This window comes from Choloepus didactylus, chromosome 7 (genome assembly GCF_015220235.1).
Source record: "Choloepus didactylus isolate mChoDid1 chromosome 7, mChoDid1.pri, whole genome shotgun sequence".
Classification (NCBI taxonomy): domain Eukaryota; kingdom Metazoa; phylum Chordata; class Mammalia; order Pilosa; family Megalonychidae; genus Choloepus; species Choloepus didactylus.
The window spans coordinates 89,352,727-89,379,346 of NC_051313.1; the positions used below are offsets into that span (position 1 = coordinate 89,352,727).

Consider the following 26,620-nt stretch of genomic DNA (forward strand, 5'->3'; position numbering starts at 1 on the left):
TCAGAGATTATGATGTGTATTGTCTAAAAATTCTTTATGTTTGGTCTTGATTTTCAAAGTAAAACATAATTAATACATGGCCCACTACCGTCATTCTTTATAAGTACATACATTTTAAAGTCTACCTGTCTCTTTTTACAAATGTTTTTAAAATTATACTTGCGCTTTAATTTTTCCTAAGGCTGTTTTTATGATTTGAAGTCACCTGACAAATTTTGAGAAGGTAGTGACATATTTTATGAAAATTTATTTCACTTAAAATATGCTAGAGATCCAAATATTTCCCTACATTCCTTTACACTAGGACTTTTACTGTCATTAAGCATGTCGTTAAATACTTCCTTTGTTTGATAATTGAGAATCCAGCTATTGTTTTAGCATGTCCCACAAACTTAGAATTAATATGAATATAAATTGTTGTCAAAATATTTTTAGATTTAAAACTACTTAATTTAAGGCAAAAATATACCTGATTTTGAGGGGATAATATATATGGATATCTATAAATTATATACTTTCTGGCACCAAAATTTGAATCTGTATTCTTTCAGTGCCTTAAACATAACAAAATCTTTTTTTGTTATTCCTTCTGTCTGGAAATCTTCATCCTTTCCTATTTCTTACCCCTTCCCCCAAGTCCCCTAAGACTAAGATATTAGATTAAAATAGCCTATATGAAATCTATCTTCTTACCCAGTACCAAACTACCATATCCTTATTTTCCTTCACTCATCAAAAGTTGTAAAAGAATTTTAGTTTTATTTATTTATTTATTTTATGTCCACCTCCCCCACTGGACTTATGAAAAGGGGCCCTATTCCATTACAATCCCACTGTATATCAAGCATAACTCAAGCACCTAATGAATATTTGAAAATAAATCAATGACTTCATTCAGTGAATGTAATAATGAAGAAATGTGTATATTAGCAGCCAGTTTTTTTAAAGGTGGTATTTTTCTATAGCTGCTAAAGAGTAGCTACCTCTTGATATAGTCCTTATTGCCCCATACTTGGTTATATAAATTTCCATTGATCATACCCAAGATATCAATGACTTATCTTTCCCAAATTTACCCTTATATTAATTTGCCTCCCATTTTCTGTTCCTCACAGAAGAATCTTAAACTGTCTTACATAATTTTTGGAATTTATTTTAAGTACAGACAATCCTATTGCAATATGAAATTTTTGTGTGAAAGTGGAATGGTAGGATGCAAGATTCTCATAGAGAGAAAGGAGTTTACTGCAGTATTTTAGGTAAGAGATGATAGTGACTTAAAACCCCAAGTTTAATTAAAATGGGGAGAAGTAGGTGAAATTAAGAAATATGTATAAGTCAAACTGATCAGTAGTGGTTATTAATTAGATTATAGGAATGGAAAGAGGGAATAGTAGTCAAGGGTAACTTCTGTCTCAGCAAATGTTCTGGATTGCTAATGCTGCCAGGATGCAAAACACCAGAAATGGATTGGCTTTTATAAAGGGGGGTTATTTGGTTACAAAGTTACAGTCTTAAGGCCATAAAATGTCCAAGGTAAGGCATCAACAAAGGGTACCTTCACTGGAGAAAGGCCATTGGCATCTGGAAAACCTCTGTTAGCTGGGAAGGCATGTGGCTGGCATCTGTTTGTTCCCAGGTTGTGTTTCAAAATGGCATTCTCCACAACGTGGAATATGACTCCCGGGGAGGAATGTAGACCTGGCATCGTGGGACGGAGAACATCTTCTTGACCAAAAGGGGGATGTGAAAGGAAATGAAATAAGCTTCAGTAGCAGAGAGATTCCAAAAGGAGCCGAGAGGTCACTCTGGTGGGCACTCTTACGCACACTTTAGACAACCCTTTTTAGGTTCTAAAGAATTGGGGTAGCTGGTGGTAGATACCTGAAACTATCAAACTACAACCCAGAACCCATGAATCTCGAAGACAGTTGTATAAAAATGTAGCTTATGAGGGGTGACAATGGGATTGGGAAAGCCATAAGGACCACACTCCACTTTGTCTAGTTTATGGATGGATGAGTAGAAAAATAGGGGAAGGAAACAAACAGACAAAGGTACCCAGTGTTCTTTTTTACTTCAATTGCTCTTTTTCACTCTAATTATTATTGTTATTTTTGTGTGTGTGCTAATGAAGGTGTCAGGGATTGATTTAGGTGATGAATGTACAACTATGTAATGGTACTGTGAACAATCGAATGTACGATTTGTTTTGTATGACTGAGTGGTATGTGAATATATCTCAATAAAATGAAGATTAAAAAAAATAAAAAATAAAAACAATTCGTTAGAAATAGCAAATGTGGCAAAATGTTAACACTGGTAGATCTGTGGGGCGGGTAGGGGTATGTTGGAGTCCTCTGTATGGGGTTTGTATTATTTTTGCAGCCATCCTGTAAACTTGAAATTATTTCAAATTAAAAATTAAAAACTTAAAAAAAATTTAAAAAAAAATGGCATTCTCCAAAATATTGCTCTTGAGGTGTTTTCTCCTCTCTTAGCTGCAGCTCCTCTTCAAAATGTCACTCTCAGTCACTCTCCAAAATGTCACTCATAGCTGCTCTAGCATCTGTGCTGTGTGGCTCTTTTTGAAGTACTCCAGTGATCCAATTAAGCCCCATCCTGAATGGGTGGGGCACCACCTCCTTGGAAATTATCCAATTAAAAGTCTCGCCCACAGTTAATTGAGTCACATCTCCATGGAAGCACTCAAAGAATTCCAACCTAATCAACACTAATACATCTGCCCCCACAAGATTACATCAAAGAACATGGTGTTTTGGTGGACATAATACATCCAAACCAGTACAGCAAACAAACAGAAGATTGTAATATATACTGAGATACAAAGAACAGTTTCGTTAAGGAGATAATAGATTCCATTCTTGAACTACCAAATCTGGGAAACTCATGAGACATACAACAGAAGATAGCAAATAGAAAATTGAAGTGGCCTGGAGCTCAGATGTAAATTTGTGCTAGAAATTAAAAAAAAAAAAAAAAAAAAAAAAAAAAAAAATGGCATTCATTGCATTCATTGGTATATAAAAAGATAGTTTAGCTTGCAGATGGAGAAAATCCTTAGTGAGAAGCAATTATATATTCCAGATCAGACCAGATTCCATGAGAATAAACCAGCCAGAGACACAGAAGGATCAGCAGGAAGAAAGGAATGGGTATTGTCTCAGAAGCAAAAGTGAAAAAAAAAAAAAAGACACTGAAATGTGCCTGTTTCAACACTGGCCCAATGGATTTGGTTGTGAGGATTGGAGAATTTGGCCTGGCTTCCAGAACAAAGTCGTGATTAATACTACAGAGCAAGGTTTCAGTGGTTCCTTGGGGCAAAAATCTAATTGGAGTAAGAGGTGTGGAAATGGAGATAGATGCTGCACATAACTCTGAAGAAATCTCACCGGTGTTGAGGGTGGTAGAAAACACTGAAGTTAGAATGCTTCTGGACCTTCATCTTTTTATTTACAAACACTAGATCCCTCCTCCAGTGCCAACTTTTTAGGGACGTATACTCACCATTATTAATTTCATTTAAATTATGGGTTTGATGCCACTTATTTTCTTTTAGAGAAACACATCCTTTGAAAAAGGAGAATTTCCCCCTGTTTAGCTTTTCTGAACCATTGGAATCAAATTTAAACAGATTTCCTAAGAATCTGAAGTTTGCTTGTTAAAATCCTACATGTTTTCCACTCATTTGCATTTCCTGCATGGAATTATTTTTCTTAATTTTAATGTACCCTTAATGGATTGGTTAATTCTTCTCTGTTCATATTCAACTTCAGATTTAGTCTTCTCAATGATCATGTGTTCATCTGGGTTCAAATATTAGCTCTGCCATTTTTAGCCCTGTGTTTTTTACTTATTTGGGGGTACTTCTCTTTATCTCTAAATTAAGAAAAGTTGTGTTTATTTTTCAGTCTTGTTATGATACATATATATATATATGTATACAGATGTGTGTGTGTGTGTGTGTGTGTATAATAGATAGATAGAAAGCCCTGAGTACAGTATTTTACACATAGGAAGAATTCACAAATCCTCTCTCTTCCATGTTACTTCCCCCAGTTTTCTTCACTCAGGATTTCCAAAAGCCCTTCCTTTGCCTCAGAATCTCTCAGCCAAATTCAAAGAGTTATGGAACTGTCTCATACTGAAATTTTCACTACCCCTTGTCATCAGGCCATGGTTTATCTCCACAGATTATTTACATAGATTATTATCATATATTTTGGAATTAAAATTCAACCTCATTTGCCAATGCTAGTATGTCAGCACATAATAAGGTAAAAACTTATCACAACACTTATCAAGAGTCCTTCCAGCAGGCATTGGAAAGGGAAACTTTGTTTTAAAGATACTAAAGGAAGAATGTTTAAGTTTATATATCTGAGACATTTAATTAAAAAGGAAATGCATCAAAGTGCTTGAATCTCACATGCAAGACTGAGCACAACTATGAGTTAATAAAAAATTCATATGATGGCATGTAAAATAAAAAAAAACACAAAACAAAACTGTTATTTAAAGATACATAAATATCAGTTAAAATTATGGAGAAATATTTAAGAATTGTAATACAAATTTCAGAAGAGTGGTTCCCTAATCAGGAATAAAAGCAGAGACTCATAAATAATCTCAAAATTATTTGGAACATTTTATTTCTTAATATGGGTGGTATATAACTGGATAATAAAATGATTAGAAATCAAAACAACATTATAACCTTTTAATCAATATTATAATTTGCAGCATCTGAAATATAGATTAAAATAATTAAATGAAATTTAGGATCATGTACTTGTGCCAATTTTATAGAAGTCAAATGTCAGTAGAGGAAATGCAAAATAAATAAAATCAATTATTTATTATTGTTTTTTTTATATCTACTGGTTGTGTTGCTTTAAGAATTCCAATCTTATTTAATTTCACCAGTGAAAACAGCCCCTCTTTGGCCTTTAAAGAACTAAAGAATTTGAACCAGATGCTGAAAATTCCTTGCTGTATTCATTGAACCATTAAAATGTTTCTAATGAGTCTTGCTTGATGTAATGATGAAACACAAAATAATGAAAAATATTACCATGAATAAAATTATAGAATAAAATTTCAGGATTAAAAAAATTTGTTCCTCAGAATAGTATAAATCAATTGGGATAACTTCAAATGTAAATAACAGAATATATTATTCAAACGGCTTAACAGATAGCAAAATTTACCGGTTCATTTAACTGCATGGCCAGAGGTAAGGTGAACTGCATGAGTAGCTCAATATCCCTCTGACCCTATTTATCTGAGATTCCTTTAGTTGTGCCCTATTCTATATGCTGAATGTGTCAACAAATCCTTCCACTTGTTGGCAAATTGAAATTAATAATTATCTGGCTTCACATCTATACCCCATAACACCTTGTGAAAAAGAGAAATTATCACTTTTGGTGGCTTCCTTAATAAAGCAAGAGTGCTTATTTCTCACAAGACCTCAGGAAATATCACCTCATAATTCATTGACTTGAATTACACCCAATGCCCACTCTAAACCATTGCTAATTGGCTTAGATCTGGGTTCCTAAGCAGACACTGCAGGGTGATGAGTAAATTTGGTTGCACATTGAAGCCATTTAAAAAATGCTAAGGCTTGGGTCCCAGATTCAGTCAGCCTTGTGGGCAATCTGAGCTTCCAGAATTTTAAAAACTACTAGGTGACTCTAATGTGCAACCAAGTTTGAAATGCACTGTCTTATAGCAATCAGACTCTACCATAGCATGGAGTATTGGCATAAGATCAACTTCCCACTTAGTCCATGAAATACAAAGGGGGAAGGTACCTGGATAAAATCAGTGATGTGAGGAAATTCTCAAGGGGAAACTGGTGCTATGTAGGTAACTGATAAGATTCATAATATTTATCCAATTCTATATTTCAATATCTATAATATGAAATTAAAACTAAAAAAAGACTTTAGATTGAAAAATCAGTTTATATGTTTAGAATTTATGACATGGATTAATATAATCAATGACATTAACACAGGCTTTAAATTGCTGCATAGATTTATGTATGAAAATATTGAAAAAACCCTGACATACAAAAATTGCAATATACGTGTTCTCTATTAATAAAAAAATTATAGCTACAATAAAAATGGAAAATCAGGTTTAATGGTGTCATAAAAGCTAGAGAATCTATTTATTTCAATTAAAATGGACCTAATACCTGATGTTGGAACAGCCCTTATCCTCAAAATGTTAACCTCATATATTAACAGAGGCACTGAAGAATTTTGTTATAGTGAAATATGTTGAAAAGCAATAAACATTTATTTCATTCATTACTAAGAATAGCATATTAATTAGTCAGGCACTGAATAGTTTAGTTTGGAAATAGGATATAAACAGATAAGATTTGATGAGAAGAACACAGGAAAGCTCAAAATAATGGGGCATTAACTGGGCAGTGGTTGGAAAACAGTCTTAGGCAACCAAAGAATGGATAAAAGAGTCATCTGTAGAGGTCCATATCTCAGAATTTTACGTACCTCTCAATATTGCCATCTAGTAGCAATGGAATTAATACATTGCTAAATATTTTAAAGTTTGCCATCAGATGTAAATCTAGTCATAAATAAATTAATGTTTACATATATTCATCATTACTGAATTTCAAACATTTTCTTTAGAAAACTAAAAGAAAAATAAAACCTAACAAAGATAATACTCAAAATTACAGTGTATTTTGATAATTGCAGTTAAAATGAAAATAGTGCATATCGATTGATACAATATGCATGTCTGGCACTCGAAACACAATAGTAAAAGATCATTTGTTTTTATTTACTCCCAATCAAGCTCTGCAAGACAAAATGCTATTTTAGCAATGATATAGTCAATTTTCTTGGTTTCAATGCCACAATTGTCAAAATTTGCTCTATTTCTTCCACTATACAACTTTTAAACAATGACTGGTCAATTTGACTTGGCTATTATTCACTACCAAAGGTATTACAAAAGAAATGAAATAATTGATGACATTCTAAAACATCTTTATAGAAGCGGACCTGTTCATTGCTTTATAGGAAGGTAAATATCCATGTTAAGCATAGTGAAAAATAACAAACTTTCCTCCAAAAAAATACCTCAAATTCTTCATCTGACCAAAAATAAATTTAGTTCTATAAAATCAATAGTGAAATAGTGATCTGAAAATTCTGAGTATTATGTCAAATTAATCATAATTATCTAAATTGGCCCTTCCTACATCCATTTTAAAATAAGTAAAATTAAAAGGGAGGAGAATTGAATCATTCCTGGCAACAAAAGAATAACATCCACATGCCATAAATGTTAGTAATAATAAGCAAGATATAGTGTGGATGGGGACACACTGAAAAAACAGACAGCTCCTAAAACTTTTTTCAACATAATTGATAATAGTGGAGAATTTGAATGAAGTCTACTGTTATCTCTTATCAGGAATAGAAAGAAAGAATCTCTTGTACCCTATTAAGCCAACTGCATTCAAACCTTGCTATTCTGGGAAGCTTCAGGATCTGTGCAAGGCATATTCCAGCAGAAACCTAACAAGGAGAAGTGTTTCTCCCTGGTACAGCAGTGCTCTTCCTGCAAAAGACAAGAGAAGCACCAGAAAGGAGAGTGGCCTCATCCACATCATCTCTTTGACAATGAAGGCAAACCAAGCAGGAAGACAATGAATGAATGGATGATAACTTCTAGTGCTGTTACTCAACCCAGAGATGCCCTGCAAAATCTCTCCAGTAGTTAAATTTATATTAATCAGACTTCCAATGAATAATTTTTTAAAGATTCAACAGCAACAAGGCAGACAATGAGAAAATCCAGACAAAATGCACTCACTTTCTTTATGGACAGTACCATGCATAGGCAAATACTGACACAAAAATGAAGGATCAGCAAACAGACAAGCAATATGTGGTTGCTGACCCATACTACAAAAATAAAAGGAGGCTTTGAAATTAAGATGAAAAGCAAACCATTCTTTGAAAATAAAAAGTCCCTTTATTCTAAGTGGAAAAACTGCAAGTGCAAATTAGATGAAGAAAAAAAAATATTCCATAACCTACTTATTCACCCACTCAAGATATTCACCCTTAATAATAATAATCATAGTGCCTGCTGTATTCCAGGTACTTTTCTAAGTGCTTTATGTATATTAGTAATTTAATCCCCATCTGAGAAAGGCATTTTATTGTCCCTATTTTCTAGGTGAGAGAACTGGGACTTAGAGACATAATTTGCTCAAGATTGCATAGCTACTATAAAGTATTTTAATCCAGGTAGTTTGTCCCAAAGTATATGTTTTGACTCCATATTCCCTATTCCTCCTGTATACTTCTAGAGATTTTCTATATATACATAAATACACATATACAAATATTTTGACACAATTGGAATCAGGAAATTTATATATTGTAGTTTATGTTATATAATAACATTAAAATGGGTATCTTTCTAAATGTCGTATTATTTTAATTACTATAATACTATAACCAATGCTTTCTAATGTCACTCGTGTTCTTTCAGTTTTTTTTTTCATTACAAACCAAGAAACAGAGAACAACTCTGAACAATATCTTTGCACCCTTTTACATGCATTTCTAGAAGCAGAATAAAAGCATTTGGTGCCCATTTACCATGTATGCATTGCAGGTTAGATCCCCTAGAAAACAAACTCTGAAATGGATATATGCATGAAGAAAATTATTTGTGGAGTGCTCTTGATATATGTGCACAGGTTTTGAACATCATTTGTACCTCAATAAAGCAAAAAACATCCATGGTAGAATGAAGAAAGCAAAATTGGGCAGAATCAGAGAGTCAATGCTGATGGAAAGACAAAAGAGACTCACCGATCCCACTAGGAATGCTAAAGCAGGAATGAGCCAGTAGAATTGTCCACACTGAGCCAAGATGGCAGAGCCTTTATATCCATGCATCAATCCATCATTGGGTGTGGGCTTCTCCAAGATAAAGGGAGTGACCTTGAGTGAAGTGGCTTTGTTTCAACTGTGGGCAATTCCCAGAGCTAAAAATCACCAACATTTCAGGGAGCAGGTGTGGAGCAAGTTGCTATGTGGTACACTGTGGGAACACAGGCTCAGGCACAATAGATACATTGAGCAAATAACCACTTTATTATTTACACAGCACAAAGCATACAAAGGAACAGGGAAGGATCCCATTGTGTCCGGTACCCTGGGGAGACCATTTGCTTGGGTCAGGGTCAGTGGATGGTCGGTTTGGTGCTGGAGATAAGGGACACTTGTGCTGCCTGGAGCGTTTGGTTTATATAAAAAACCCCATTGGAACAGGGCCACATCAATGAGTCAAAAACATTCATCAAACGAAACTTATGCCTTAGAAGCAGCTGGGGTTGGTTGAGATTTAACATCTCCCCCAGGCTGCTTATGGACTCTCGTGTAATGGAAGCATACCAAACACCTGCATGCACACAAGCGAAATGGGAGGTAGGCGAGGGCTGGGAGATGGCTGCTGAATGTGTCTGTGACTTTCCTAACAACAGGGAAATGAGGGCTTCAGTTCTGGGCAGCACATAAGAGCATTTATTACAAACCATACCTTGTGCCCTCAGATTCATGTGCTTCCTATACGTTCTGGTAGATACTACTTCAATATTCTGGTGGATCTCCCTTCCTGGAATAATTTATATGAGAAAGGTTACTAGAGTGAACTGCAAAGCTTAGCCCTGTAACTGGTCCTGAGGCTAGAATTGATAGACTTTATCTCCCTCCACTACTATCAACATTACATTCTCTTTTCTCTTAGCTAACATCTTTCTTGCTCTAACCTGGGTATCAATGCTATAATTCTCCTACTGAGTCTTGTCATAAACTTCCTAATGCATCTTTTGCTACCTCTGATACCTCTAATATCATAAAGCCTGCTGATTGACATGATCCAAAACAGAAGCTGATTTGCACTTAAGCCCAAAGCTATTGTCAAATCATTTCCTGCTCTGAGACCCATAGCAGTTATGTATCCACAGGTGAACGAGTCAGAGAAATATTTCTGCTGTTAGAACTCAGACCTACCACGTGCTATGCTTCCTTCTCAGTAGTATAAGGTGTAACATGAAATAATTTGTCTTTAATGGATAGGAGATGCCAGCATGCTCCAGCATATTGGCTATCCAACAACTTCCCTTATTGGACAGGTCCCTGAATCTTCGTGGGGTTTATCTCCCACCATCAGCAGCATATATGTCTTTTCACCCTTCATCGTACTTCCTACTTCTTACTCATCCAGTTTGATTAACATGATACAATTGATATAATGGATAAATGTAATAGTACTCAGAATGTGCAGACAGTCCAGATACCTTCAGAATATGTTATGATAGAGGGTGGGATAGGTAGCACAGCTTTCAGGCAAGATCTTAGATGTATATTCTTTTCCATACCTCTTTTCTGTTCCAAATGAATTTTCACTCTTTCTGACTCTCTTGTCTGTAGGTATAGCAAGGAAAAAAAAGAAAAATTCACCATATTCTTGGCCAAATACCATGTATCCACAGCACTGTTAATCTGCTCTATCAAATATACCATATCTGACACAGTAGCTTCAATTGGGCTACTCCTTGATTGAGCTTGAGTAGTCTACTGCCAACTTCAAGGTTACGTATGGTTTTTGTTGGAACCAGAATGTCCAATTAAATGGGAAAATGAAACACTTTGGTCCATAAGGGTGGTGTCAATCCTTGCTGCTCCTCCAGGGTGCTGTGTTTTTTTTTCATTATGGTACTAATGCAGGGGAAGCAGTATCAGAGGCCTCCAACTGGCATTCTCTGTAGTCCTAACTTCTAAACCAAAGAAATGATGTGAAGGTTATACCCACCAAAATGTATGTCCATTTCAAATATAAATTCTGGGATTGGAGAAATGACCACTGGCACCAATGGATCCCCTGTGCACTGTACTGGGGCTGGAACTCCACTTACTTCTTACCTCACCTCAATTATGCTACACTGTAACTTGAGGGCAATGAAGTCTCAGGAACATAGGTATCAATGTACTATGGAGCCCATTAGTCTCAATAGTCCCTGAAATGTTTGAAATTCCATCTCCTATTGTGGTCACTAAAGTAAATGGCTATAGGTTCTTTTGGGGAAGATTTTATGGAATCACTCTATATACTTGCTGTGGTATTGTAGAGTCTTTTCTTCTGGGCACCCAACCTCTAGTTTGGGGTCTGAAAAGTGAGCAAGGGATGATAATCTTTATTTGAGATAGCTTACCTCAGCCTTCTGTTCATCCATTTATGACTTATTTTTATTGTCTACTGATCTATATTCCCCCCAATTAAACTGTTTTATTCTATGTCTCCAGAGTTTTCTAAGGATCGGTACCACTGACTGCCTCTCCATACTTGTTACTTCTTATAATTGTGCCTACCTTGCTTTCAGGGTTACAGGCAACCACCAGGTCTTTATTTCCAGAATACTATCACCCCCATTTCATATAGGGAGCCTGTTTCAGTTAACAGTACCCCATACAGTTATCACTGGCATTTAGAGGAGCTTCTCTATGAAGCTGCTGCTCCTCTGGAAGACATATCCATTATCACCTTGATAACAGCAGAATCCCCTGGACCCTCTTATAGAAAATGGTGAGTTTTGTGGGTTTACAGAAAATACATGCGTTAGCATGCTCATTTCTTTGATATTTTGATTCCTTTTTCCACCATTTAATATGGCAATTCTGGCATTTCTTCTTCAGTTAATGTGGGCCATCACTTTCTCCAGGCTTTTAAGAATCAGTGCTAGAAGTGTATTGGCACCATCTCAAGATTTCTCTTTATTCCTTTAGCATAATCTTTTGAACATCATAGTTCTGCCAGCTATGAATTCTTCAATAACATTAGCATCTAGACCATCCATGTTATCATGCCTGTAAGGTCATCGTGGGAGGTAGTAGTGATCCAATTGCTAACTTTTATGCTTCAATGATATGAAATAAGCAAGGAACATCAAATAAAGCAACAGACAAACAGAAATGATAAATGAAAACAAAAACGTGGAAAGGAAAAAAAATAAATTCTGTCCCAAATTTAAATTGTCTATGATTAATATTGTGACCTCTTATTTCCTTATATTTGAATATTCCTGCTAAAGTCTTTGCCCATCATTTTGACATTTTGTTCTAGTATCATAATTTCCAGTTATCTTTGTCTTAGGCTTACATGTAAGTGGATAAATGCTCACCAACCTATTTTTGTTTTTGCCAAGAATCTTTATTCATATCTCAGTTGGCTACAGTTCATTTTCTAGCAGCATCACTGAAAAGAACTCATAGGAATTAAATTTCTGAGTTCTTGCATGACTGAACATATTTACTTACTGCATTTATAGTTGAATGACCGTTTTATTAGGTATGAAATTCATAGGTCCCATTTTCTTTCAATTCAAGATCCATTGACAGTATTCCATTGCCTTCTAGCCTTGGTAAACCAGCCTTCTCTTTTATACCTCGGGGATGATTTAAACTTTATATTCCATGACTGATGATCTTCTTCCTTTTTATCTTTGAAATCTGGTAATTTTATAAGGCTATGTTTTATTACTGATTGATGTTTATTATTATCATTGTTGTTGTTAATAGAAAATAATGTCCACTTCTAATCTCTAGGTTCCTGTCTGTATTTTCTGGAAAGATTTCCTGGTCATTACATTTGAATTTTTTCTACATACCCAAATACATATATGCATACTTCTTTGTTTACAAATCTAACAGTTTGTTTCTATTCTTTTAAAACAATTTTTCATGTTATTTTACTTTATTCATGCCTGTTTTCTATATGCTGGACTGTTATTACTGTTACCATCTTTCTATGTAGGATTTCTTCCATATGCTTTTGGAAACCTGCCACTTTATTTCCTCTCATTTTGTTAATTTATTTTCTCCTTAGGTCCTGCTTAAAGATTTTGCTACATAGAGGTATATTTACATTAACTTTAAAATATATTTTTAAAAAAATTCTCTGGTTTTAATATTAATCTGTCTGGCCGAATAATAGTTATGTGAGATTTATTTGCTCTTTTTGTGTTTTTGCTATGTTTACATATACACATGCAAAAACATCAATCCATCTTGTGCTGATTCTTTTCTAAGTTTTTATCATTAAATAATATTAATTCTTCATGATTCAGGTATTTGTGAGAAGATGTGTTAGTAAGGGCAGTATCAATGTCAAAAGGAAGTAAGCCAAAATTTCTCTACCTCAGTATCAAACAGAAGATGATGTGTGTGTGTGTGTGGGGGGGGGGGGGGTGTTAGAGAAAGAGAAATATAAAAACCCATAAATATTTGTAGTTTCAGCACTGATTGTTTCTCATGCCTGCAAAATTGGCATGGATATGAAATTCCAAGTTCGGCTTGTGTCTTCTTGCATCTCCTCCTTCCATGAAACTATGTGAGAGTAAATTGACCCAGCATCACATTTCAAGCATGGGTTTTTCATTGTTTCTTGCTCTGGTGAATTCTGTTTTACACCACCTCTGCTGGATTCCTGCAAGAGCAGGCACCTGCTCCTCACATCCTCTCTCATTTTGATCCATCTTTTACTGTATTTGACATCTCATCTTCCCTTGAACTGTGTTCTAGTTTCGGATCATCAATAGCTCTTTTTACTGAAGATGGAGTTTTATCTTCTGATTCTCATTTTCCTTGTCACTTTGGTTGCAGTCAGAGAGATGCAGACATTGGTGACTTTGCTCCATATCTTGCAGTGAGAAATCTCTTCTCTTTTAAATTTACCCTTTCTTTCTGTGGGCTTGAGGTTATTGCTTGGGGATGTTCTTAAGGCTATTATATGTCACATTACAACTCCCTGGGTCCTGGATTGATGACTAAACAAGTGGTGGGAAGGGTCTGTTAAGAAAGTAAGAGCATAGGTATAAATATGTTCCAGATGGCCCCTGTGATACAGGTGACCTTTGAGCAACATTTTTTTTACAAAAGATGTTTCTGCCTCTCCTTCCTTGTCTCCTTTTTCCTTTTCCTCATCTCTACTTTCCATTTGTCTTTCTGTAATCTCTTCCCTTCTTTAACAATAAATAAAAGGAATGTGGTACTACCTAATTTTTTCTTTTTCTAAGGAGGTGTTCTATAATTTTAAATTTTCATGAAACAATGAGTCCATAATAATTTCTATATCTCTTAAGATTTGTTGGCTTTCTTCTTACATGGGCTAATTTTTCACATATTTTTGACATTGGCTAGTCAAATTTCTGCTGCATTTCAGAATTAATTTTATTACATGCATACAGCTTATAACTAAGTGTACACGATTAGTAATTATATATTGCTGGTATTCGTTACTCCTAAGAGAAGTTCATTAAGAGATATAGCATATATTAAAATGTTATCCTAAGCAACATTATTTTCATTTCCTACTTACTTATGATACATTTTCTAATTATGCAAAAATGCTTTCTTTTTGCTTGCTTGGACAGTTTCTTTTTTAGGCTTAAAGTCAGCTATTTATTAAATTTGGAATTTAAAAATGTTTTTCCCTATAAAACTATTCTGACTGATATGCAGATTTATGAATTATTTCACAAAATGTTCATGAATTTGTTCTAAAGATCAGTGTTTTAGTTCCTTTAAGTAACACTCTTGTTCTTGTTTTGTTTTCTAATTGCCTGGCTTCTACTCAAACAGTACCTGAAAGAAAACACACACACATACATGCATATACACATATATTTACTTGGAGTTTTTATATATACTCCAACTATATTTGAAAGATTATATGTGCATTATTTCAAGTACCAAACGTGTGCACATGCATGTATGAATATCATGCATTTATGTATATACATGCGTACATATACTTAACCAAAATTTTAGGGAATAAATCAAATGCAACTCTACATTTCTCTGAATATTTAGGAAATTATATTTAAAACCGGATTTACATTTGCATGCTGTTTTAGTTAGCCAGAGCTAAAATAATGATTGGCTTTAACATCAGGAATTAGTGATCTCAAGGTTTTGGAGGCTAGAAATCCAGTATCAAGGTATTGGCAGGACTTGCTTTCTCTTGGAGTCTGTAGAGCGATGGTCCTCTGTCACTTGGCAATCTCTCTTTCCTTATTTCTGCTTCTCTGATTTCCTCTTCTTGCTTCTACTTACCTGTTCAATTTCCTTTGCTTACAAGGACTTTAGCCATATTGGATTAAGGCCCACTGTCATTCAATTGGGCCACAACTTTAATAATAATATCTTCAAAGTTCCTATTTACAAATGAGTTCACTCCCACAGGGCCAGCAGGACCAGGGGTTAAGGCTTGAACATGTCTTTTGGGAGGGACATGATTCAGTCTTCAATATTTACCCAAATGATCCCTTTGGGAAAATACCAGAAGCCAGAAGAATAGTTATTTGCTCAGGAACAACTGATACACAATCAATTTACCATATTTCTATGCAGGTGCACACACACACACACACACACACACACACACACACAAAGAAAATCTATAAAATGTTTAAGATGATAAATTTACAGATTTTAAATATAAACCAAGTTTTTGTAAAGATGGAGTCATAATTATCCATGTAACTCCTGTTTATAGCATTAGCCATATTTATGGATCAATAAGTAAATTCAGAGGATGGTAGCTTCAACTATCCTGTATTAATCTTTTTTATGCAAGTGTTTTACTTCAGCATTTGTCAAGAAATTGTTGAAAGAGACATTTTCAAGATTGCTTCTCTATTTTTTTGTAGCTATAGAAACAATATCTACTAAAATCTGCTGGCCTGTCTCAGTGGTAAAATGTCTGTTCTCATTGTTTCTATATAATAATCTCAGTAGCAAAAATGTGCAGCTGCTTTCACTGTCCAGCATCTGGTTAGCTCAGTTGTCCTAGTCCCAGATTTAAGAGCATGAGTTTCATCAGATTTATTGCAGGATTTAGATGTGGAGTATACTGAAGACTTGACCTGATGTATTTTTCTGCCTGTGCTTGGCTGGCACTTCAGCTTCCTGCTATGAAAAGAGGAATCCTCTGAATCTTGAAAAAGCTTAGAATTGTTTTTCAGACATGATGACTTGCCTAGAGGGCAGCTTGAATTCAACAACTGTGAAAAAAGACTATTGATTGGAGGTCTTTTTACACAGCACTGAAGATTAAATCATGTAGAATATTGGAAACATAGTAGATAATTCAAAGTGGATTATATCAAGGAAATACCCAAATAGTGCATTTATATCAAAATGCATATTGCTTATAATATAGGCAATAATTTTTCCAGTTTGGATTAATGTTTATTCTCAATGTTATATGTCCCATATTATTGAGAAAGACAACCACGTTTTTTGAAAAAAATTATATAATAAGGATTGATAGACTGAATAGAAAAGATTATTTTTCTATTAATATAAAAAATAAAAATTCTTGAGTTCTCTTTTTCTTCTCCTTCTGGGACTCACATAATGCATATTCTGTTATGCTTAATAGTGTCCCACAGGTTCCTCAGCTTTGTTCAATTTTGTTCATTCTTTCTGCTTCTCAGTCTAGATCATTTCAATTGTCTTATCTTCAAGTTCTTTGATTCTTCCTTCTGCCAGCTCCAATCGCTGTTGAAACCCCTAGGGAATTTTAAATTTCTGTTACTGTGGTCTTCATCTCTGTTTGGTTCATTTTCATAATTCTCATCTCTCCAGTGATATTACCTTTGTGTTCATCTGTCATTTTCCTGACTTCCTTTATTTCTTTGTCCATGTTTTCCTTTAGTTATTTGATCATAATTAGAGCTGCTTTCCAAAAAGTCTCTGCTCTATCCTAGGACTGGTCCTCATTGACAGTTTCCAATGCTTTTATTTCTCCTTTTGTATGTTTTGTAATCTTTTGCTACAACCTGTATATTCTGATATTTTAAAATGTATTTTCTGTAATTTAGACTCTAAGACATCTGTTCCTTAAGCTTGTGTCCTGCTAGAGTTATGATAAAGATTTCCTTGAATTCCTGGAGCTTATAAACAAACAAATAAACAAACTGATAAAAAGAAAACATCATTCCCAGTCTTTGCAGGTTGACCTGAGTGCTTTCTTTCAGAGCTTATCCATATGAAGGGTTTAGAGAGTAGCTTAAGGGCCAAAGCGTAGGGGTCTCTTTGATCCTTTCTGTTCATGTATCTTGTCTTGGGTATGTGTCTGTCCCTAGGAATTCCCCTAGTTATGTGGAGGTGCATAAATTCCTCTTCCCTTGAAAACAATTTCTTCTTTGTCCCAGGCACTGCACTATATGTGACACATTCAACAATCCCTTGGCACAGGTAGCCATGACTTCACTGCTGTCTCACAATGTTCTGTAGGAGAGCTCTGTGAAATGCCTTCTATATACAGAGCAATTTCTGTGACTATGATCCTGTGACAAGTGTTCTGGTTCAGTCCTTCATGCTGCCGCCAGACAGATTGGCCCAGACATCTGTGCCTCCGTTATGTATATGAGGGTTACTCTGCTTTTTTTGGAACCAGGACCAGAGACCCACACTGGGAGCCCAATTTGGCTCCATGCAGAGCCCAGGAAGAGATGAGGAGAGATGAACATTTTTAGGTTTCCTTTTTCTTAATTTGGCACTTATCCTGTTACTGCAATCCTTCAGCTTCTTCCTGGAGTTGGAGAATGATGTTTCTGCCAGTTCTTTCTGGTTACTCAAAGCTTCTAAAGGGCTGGCAGAGCAATTGGACCTTCTTACTCTGCCATTCTGATTGGTGATGATTTACTATTTCTTTTTCAGTTCCCAATTCTGATAGTAACTCTATTTTGCATATAATAATGGCTACAATAATCAGTAAGTGAATTAACTTTTATAAGAAAATATTCTTAAGTTATGTGTTATACTAGATTAATATTTACAAGTTATAGCCACAAAGAAAACATACCTTAATATGTAAAAGATGTTCAAACATTGATATGTATTACTGAACAATACTTATTCATTACATATCAATACTTATTATAGGCAAATATACTTAATGCTTAGTATTCAGAAATTGTCTTCTGTTAAGATTTTTGAAGCTAATGAGTTTAATGAATGCTCATATTTTTTAATATGATGCCTACTTTATCTTCTATTATAAGCTTTGATACTCTGAAACAACATTTAAGAATTGAAATGTTTATACTTAATAGGAGTTAAGTATATTGTATGCCATGAAATTAGGTTTCTTTACTAGGAAAACAGAAATTTGGAATACATTATTCTACCTTTAGGTACACACTAAATTAATTTTTAAGTGTTTATGACTTGGAGTTGTACACTTGAGAAGTCATGCAGTATTTTTGCTTGTGTTATTTATTTTTTTTAAAATCCATAAAGATACTGCTTCTAGCTGTGAGTTTCAAAAATCTTGCCAGAACAGATTTACTCCTGAAATTATTTCATGGTACAATCTAAAACCACATTCATGCTCTCATATAAAATATGTTTTTCCATCCATCAAAAACTAGTTTCTCTGATGTGTATGAAAACAGATTCAAATATATAAATCCATAGATCTGATTGGCAGTTACAAGTAGTGACTTTGTTCCCTGGAACTTTATTTTCTACAAAATATCCATCCATTTCCACAAGGCTCAGCCTGCACATCAACCCTATTGACATATGACCAGATGCTTTCCTGAGGCTTTGATCCTTGTAAGGACACCACATGAATCTGAGCCACCTGTTATTTGAGAAGAGAAAACAAACCTTCCACATGTATGCTAAATATTCAAGCATGTTGGTTATACATAGGAAGCTCTTTTAAAGCAGCCAAGTTGAAATTATGTACTCATGGGTGAATACAGTAAAGAGAAAAAGAGCATAAATATTTTGCAACCTCCTTCATGATGTGTAGCAATTATGATTTAAGAAAATATTAATTCTCTAACCTTTATCCTCTGAAAATTTCCATAATGTATTCATCGATTCCCATGGCATGACTGAATGGTTTGGTTACAGTGAAGTTATTTCCAGTGAAATAAATATACAGAAGCTATTTTATTAAATTGGTAATACCTAATTTTAACATCATTTCATAAAATGTCGAGTGGTGTGATAATGGATTTAAAACATGTAAAAAAAGAAGTAAAAAGAAGGAAGCTGGGAGAAAGAGGTCTGAGTACCACATCCCAAATTTCCAACCTACTAACCACATAACTTTGGATAACTCATTTTTATCCTCGGCATTTCCAAGTATCTTGTCTGTAAAATGAGAATATGTATGCTTTTTCTATCTATTTTTGAATCTTTGTTGGAAGTATCAAATTGCATAATGTATTTGAAATAATTTCAAAATGTGAAGTGACATACAAATGAAGAGCACCTCTCTATAAAGTGAAGCAATACCCATTGCTTAGATGCATATTTTATTTAGGCTAACAGGGTATCAAATGCTTTTTAAAATTCTATAATAAAACTTAGTAACCACTATAGGTGGTTAAGCACTGTAGAAATCACTCTAAGGGTCATGATTTATTCATCATCTCAGTTAATCTTTACACGAATTCTCTGAGATTTCCAGTCCCATTAAGTTCTCTGGGTCTCAATTTCTCAAGTGAAGGAATTCAGGTACACCTACCAGATTCCAAATCTAAAGCTCTTATATCTACAATATTTATAATATTGTCAGCATTCAGTATGTGCATAAGAATATGAATATTCAGGTAATTCTTACCTTAATAGTGGTAGCAAGCTATGCAAATGGTTATAACACAAGGCAGTGTATGTGATGATTCCTATAAAGTGTAACAAGCAAACATTACAACAAGGTGCAATCCTACAGCAAGGTGAAATCATTTGCAGGATTAATAAGTCATTAAATGATGATATAGTTCTTTGGGGAATTTTCAATTTCTTATATTGGGTTTAATTTTTTGAACTGGTAAACACTTTATTGTCAATTATGCTTAAAACCATTTTGCCCTCTATTTGTTTTATTCTTTGTTTCCATCTCTTAGAATTCACTTTCAATTGTTGGGGAAGTCACTCATTCAATTATCCTCTTTCTCAATATTGGTATTTTCTATGTTTACTATATTTAATGCAGAAAGGTCTTGACATTCATGGGCTTTGACACTAAAAATGCGGTGATTGCTTCCTTCCTTTCTTCTTTCCTTCCTTCCTTCCTTCTTTCCTCCCTCCCTCCCTTCCTTTGTCCTTTCTTTCCTTCATCCTTTTTTTTTCTCTAGCAAGATATTACTTATCATGAAACAAGTAAGAGGATTTCAGAAAATGATCCCTTGAAAATGATTCAAGATATCTTAAAAATCTAGTCTTTCAGTAAAGGAACTTTTTTTCCAAAAATAATTCTTCTACTATTTCTTATGCATCGTTTCATGGTATTTTACCTGACTGATGTCACAGTCACTTAAGATTTTGAGCTCTGCCATGCCTAAAGACTGATGTAAGTCCTTAGCCTGAACCTACAATTTATGGTTGGCTTCAACACTACCAGCTGATGGACAATACTTGCATTTACTAGCTTAATTATATGTCCATTTCTCTTGTTTGGCTACTGCATTTTTGGAGAACTCCTTTCCTGTCCTCTCAGAATTCCCCTCTTCTTGGAGGCAGAACTTACCTACTTTGATGGAAGATGTTTGATTGTTTAAAGTGCTATTTGGAGTCAAAAGTTCCAAAGATTATGACAAAAACTGGATAGTTAAGGGTCAGGCTGACCTAGAGTCTCTGATATGAATGCTTTCCCTTTTATTTGTCTGCTTTTTCTTTAATTTTTCTACATTACTCAAATATTAATAATTCAGATGTTTAAACAAGCAAACAATGAAAACAAAAACAAAAACAGATGCCTAACATAAAAAGAGCACCTTGTTAAAAATCTGGTAATTACAAGTGTCACATATTGATAAAGACATTGAATTAAATACCCTTTTGGCTTGTAAACAGTTATCCCATCTGTAAAAATTATTTTACATTAAAGAAATAATTGAGAAATTCTGTTCAATTAGTAACTCAGCTCAACTCTATAGTTACTAAAAGTGAAATTGTTAGCATTGTACTCTAATAGGTCTCAGTGGCCTAACTACATTAGAAATTTACCAAATGTTCTTAAATATTATTCTAGTCAATGCAGTCAGTTTCACAATAATGTACATTGAATTGTACCAGGAAATAAGGCAAACAATGTGTCCTAGTTTGCTAATGCTGCAGAATGCAAAACACCAGAGATGGATAGGCTTTTATAAAATGGAGGTTTAATTTGCTACACAGTTACAGTCTTAAGGCCACAAAGCGTCCAAGGTAACACACCAGCAATCGGGTACCTTCACCGGAGGATGGCCAGTGGTGTCCAGAAAACCTCTGCTAGCTAGGAAGGCAGCCGGCATCTGCTCCAAAGCTCCGGCCTCAAAATGGCTTTCTCCCAGGACGTTCCTCTCTAGCAAGCTTGCTCCTCTTCAAAACATCACTCCCAGCTGCGCTCACTGAGTTTTCTCTCTCTCAGTCAGTTCATTTATATGGCTCCACTGATCAAGGCCCACCCCGAATGGGCGGGGCCACACCTCCATGGGAACAGCTCATCAAAATTATTATCCACAGCTGAGTGGGGCACATTCCAAGCAAATCTAACCAGCACCAACAAGACCACAAAGATAATGGCATTTGGGGGACACAATACATTCAAACCGGCACATTCCGCCCCCTGGACCCCAAAATGATATTATCTTTCCAAATACAAAATACAGTCATTTCATCACAATATCACAAAAACTTAAATCATTTCAGTAACAAAAGTTAAGTACAAAATCCCATCAAAATCAATTTAGGCGTGGTCAGTCCTAAGGCATAATTCCCCTCTAGCTGTGGATCTGTGAACTTAGAACAAGTTATGTGCTCCCAATATACAAAGGAGAGACATTCATAGGATAAACATTTCCATTGCCATAAGGAGAAACAGTAAGAAAAACAGGGTTAACAGGACCAAAACAGTTCCTAAAACCTGCAGGACAAACTCCATTAGATTTCAAAGTCTGAGAGTCATTAACAGAACAATGTTGCATCCTTGGGGCTTGAGAGAGCGGGAGTCTAATGCTTCCTAAGTGCCTTTGTGGCAGCCCTTTTCTCTCCAAATGCTTGGGTGAGTGCTCCAACATACCCACGCATTGGGGAGACCACCTTCTCGGCCCCACCCTCCTCAAACATCGGGGCAGCTCCCAGATTCCCTTCCATCTCCGGGACACACGCTCAACCCCTTCAGAACAGTGTGGTGGCAGCCAGGCTCTCCCCAATTCCCTGGGAATGTGCTCCGCCCTCTTTGGGACCTCAGATGGCAAAACTCTTCCAGAGCATGGAGGTGGAAAGCCCGCCCTCAACCTCCAGGGCAAGCTCACCCTTTCCATGCATGTGGGCTGCTCCGCTCTCCCAGCCTGAGACCTCCTGCCTCCAGACCTCAACCTCCATGGCTCTGTCTTTGAAGACATTTTTCCTTTAATTTTTTCCTTGTCTGTCTCCTCCAGTCCAGACCGGCAATGGCTCTGTCTATAAAGATCTTGCAAAATTCTGTTGGCTTTGCATGAAGCACACAGGGGTCAAAGCCATTAGACAATAGGACTTCCCACAAATCCTTTCTGCTTAACTCCTTTTTCAATCTCGGCTTGTACTGAAATGGCGGCTGGGTTCCGTGTTTGGTTACATCCTCATGTTGGGCTATAGCTTCAGGGATTCCACCCCCTGGAAGCTCGTAATTTTCCAAGCGATCAGCTTCTGGTCTCTTTGAACCCAAGAGTTCAGTTCTAAGTTTATCTCTCTCCACTCACATTTTACTATAAGCTGCAAGGAGAAGCCAGGGTACATGCTCCACATGTAGTCTGGAGATCTCCTCAGCTAAGTATTCCAGGTTGTCGCTTTCAAATTCTTCCTTCCATCTGACACCAGGACTCAATTTTCCCAAATTCTCTGCCACTTTAAAACAAGGATCTCCTTTCTTCCAGTTCACAACAACACGTCCATCATTTCTGTTCAAGACCTCATCAGAAGTATCTTTAGAGTCCATATTTCCACAAACAGTCTCTTCAAAGCAGTTTAGGCCTTTTCTTTCAAGCTCCTCACAATTTTTCCAGCATATTCCCCTTATCCATTTGAAAAGCCGTTCCAACATGTTTGGTATTTGCAAACTCAGCAGCAAAAGCACCCCACTTCTCCAGTACCAAAATCTGTTCTAGTTTGCTAATGCTGCAGAATGCAAAACACCAGAGATGGACAGGCTTTTATAAAATGGGGGTTTATTTTGCTGCACAGTTACAGTCTTAAGGCCACAAAGCATCCAAGGTAACACACCAGCAATCGGGTACCTTCACCGGAGGACGGCCAGTGGTGTCCAGAAAACCTCTGCTAGCTAGGAAGGCAGCCGGCATCTGCTCCAAAGCTCCGGCCTCAAAACGGCTTTCTCCCAGGACGTTCCTCTCTAGCAAGGTTGCTCCTCTTCAGAACAGCACTCCCAGCTGCACTCACTGAGTTTTCTCTCTCTCAGTCAGTTCATTTATATGGCTCCACTGATCAAGGCCCACCCTGAATGGGTGGGGCCACACCTCCATGGGAACAGCTCATCAAAATTATTATCCACAGCTGAGTGGGGCACATTCCAAGCAAATCTAACCAGCACCAAAAACATCTGTCCAACAAGACCACAAAGATAATGGCATTTGGGGGACACAATACATTCAAACTGGCACACAATGTTTTTAAACTATGGATAATTTATTAATCCTGTTCTAAATTAAATTTTTTTTCATATTAGTTCATTGTAGTAATTATATTGAAAATGCAAAGAATAAACCTGTAAAGTGTTTTTCACATTCTTAAAATGTTATTTCAGCTGTGAATGTACATCTGGATGGGCTGGACAAAACTGTAGCGAAGAAATAAATGAATGTGACTCTGACCCATGCATGAATGGAGATTTTTGTCATGAATCTACCACCTCTTGGCAATTTGTATGTCTGTGCCCACCCTTTCATACTGGGAAGTTTTGCCAACAACTCTATGATCCCTGCAATTTCCTCAGAAAAAAATCAACATGCTTGACTTTGGTAGATGGAGATCATTATTGTGTTTGTAGAAAAGGTAAGAATTTATAGTGTTTCAATGTTTTGTTTAGTACCCCCCCCACACCATAGGACAATAATCCCTTAAGAATAGGTGAGAGAAAATCTTTATATATTGGGGATGGGGAAGTATCTGGCTCCAAATCCACATATACAAACATATTGGGGAGATAATCTAATAAATGTAACCTAAATTGCATGGGAGTTGGGGGTGGTGGCAGCATGAAGCTTTGGTTTTTCTGACTCTCTCTATATATATATATCCTTTCTCTCTATCAGAAATCCTTTCTCCTTCTTTGATAACAGTTTTTTGTTTGTTTGTTTGTTTGTTTTTTCCTACAGAATGTTGTCCCACATTGTCAGTGAGGCTAATCTCACTACTCTGTTTATATGCCCTGGTCCTGACAATAGCAGTTCAGATAAGCACAGGTCCAATCTAGGGTAGCCAAATATTTCACTGTGACTTTTCTCTTGGAGCTATCTAGAAGCATCCCATCTTTAAACTGAGATTGCTAAACTAGTATCATGTGACTCTGTTGGCCACTTAGCCCCATAAGGAGAGAGCCCATGGAAAGGGCAGGTGTGAAGACATTATTGGGCCCCTGGATTCAGCCATGCCTGAAGTTAGAGGTACTTCCTGCTCTCTGGATCATATAAGCCAATAACCACTTATTATCCTTAACTTTGCTTGATTTAGGTCTCTTCATATATAACTGAGAGAATTCTTATTAAAGCATGGGTGGTTAGTCATACATTTACCACTGACAACTCAAGAGCTATCACTGTCTTCGGTCAGAATGCTTCCTCCATAAGGCTAGAATGTGGCAGGTTTTCAGCTGGAATGAGTCATCAGAACAATGTAAAACCACATTCTTAAAGAGATCCACAACTGAAATTTATTTTCCGATACTCCTTTATGGTTTCATATCTCTTTCCCCATCACTGACTCTACTAGATAGGAGTTTCTTAAAGATAAGGATGACACATTTATGGTCTTCTGTCCAGAAAGGCTAACTTAGACTATATAAGTTAATGGGATAACTTAGTCAAAGCTGTTTCCATTTATTTTTATCAACCCTCTAAAACTTCTTTAGATGGAAGGTAATGTGTTATAGTGATATGGAGGCAAGTCCTTGAACCTGAGAGCATGACAAAAACTGCTGGGTCTTCTGAGGTACTGGAAGGAGAAACTATAAGGACAACCAAAACCATTTATGAGAAAATGACATGGGCTCTATAGAACATATAATGTGGGCATTTGGAGCATGCTGTAACATGTTTGCAGTCTTGAGGAAGCAATACAGAGAGACAAAATGGGGAGGGGTCATTTGATGCACCTGAAAATCTCAGTAAATATGAAGCACATAAGGAAAATGAATAAATAATTTCCCTTTTAACAAAGATTGAGAATGAAACATTTGGAAAAAATGTATTCAACATCAGTGGAAGAGCTAACTTACCCAGCATTTTTGTTCTGTAGTACTCTATTTAACTTATGCTTAATATAAATATATTCTCAGATTATTTCTATAATTATTGAGAAGCAAAAATATAGGTAATTCAGTCTAAATAATACCACTTCTATTTTCACTGGAGATAATTTAGTACCACATGGGATTTTTTTTTACCAAATCATAATATTTTTTGTTAATGCCTTTTTCTAATTAATTTAATAAATATATGTAATCTAATGAGATTCTTTTCATGTGATTGTGGGGTGAGAGGAAAATAAGTTCAGAGATACAAATTCTTGAGATCCCATTTCAAACTAGTAGTAAGAGTCCCCTTATACATGAGCACCCACAAAGATAAGTCTTTAGGAAGATTTAGACATCATTATCATAAATAAGTGAAATATAGGTTTTTTTCTTGCAACTTTATCATTCTACTTAAGGTTTTCAGAGAAATATGACCAAGCATGATGGTTAATAGAATGGAAGGCACAGTACAAAGGCACAATAAATAGTGTGTTTTATCTCTTTCAAGTTGTGGTTCAGCACAAAGAGATATTTGAAGTGCACATCAATTGAAAACTATTTCCTTCATAGATATCTACTTAAAGAAAATGAAAAAATATGTTATGAAACCTAGTAAATCAAGGGAGTAAGTTTCTGTAAGTCAGTTTTAACTACTGTAAAAATGTTTATTTGATATTGCCTTTAACATTTCAACTTCTAAAAGGTGTAACTTTGCTTAATAATAGTAATGAAAACTACCTTAGAAAATTAAAAAGAAGTTGGCTATAAAATATATTAGAAGCTATGTCCGGTGTTAGTTTAATATTTCTTATTTAAAAATAGGAGTTATGTCTAAACCATTATGTAATTTTTTTAAACAAAATTTTCGGATCGAATTCCATTTTAACAAGTAAAATATAAAACCCCAAATGATTCTAAAACTTAACATCTATTACAGATAGTATAGATTTTTTTCAGCTCCACTTGAGCTTTTTGTGGGCTGTTGGTTATTAATCAAATGACTAGAATATGGTTGATG

At 35.6% G+C, this 26,620-nt stretch overlaps 1 protein-coding gene across 1 annotated transcript in view; it reads left to right on the plus strand.

Annotated features, from left to right (window-relative positions):
• The window catches only part of EYS (eyes shut homolog), a 1,792,869-nt gene that overhangs the window by 595,698 nt on the left and 1,170,551 nt on the right, over positions 1–26,620 (plus strand). Inside the window, 1 exon segment of the mRNA XM_037844664.1 lies at positions 23,896–24,143. Within this exon segment, the coding sequence (XP_037700592.1) occupies positions 23,896–24,143 (248 nt within the window).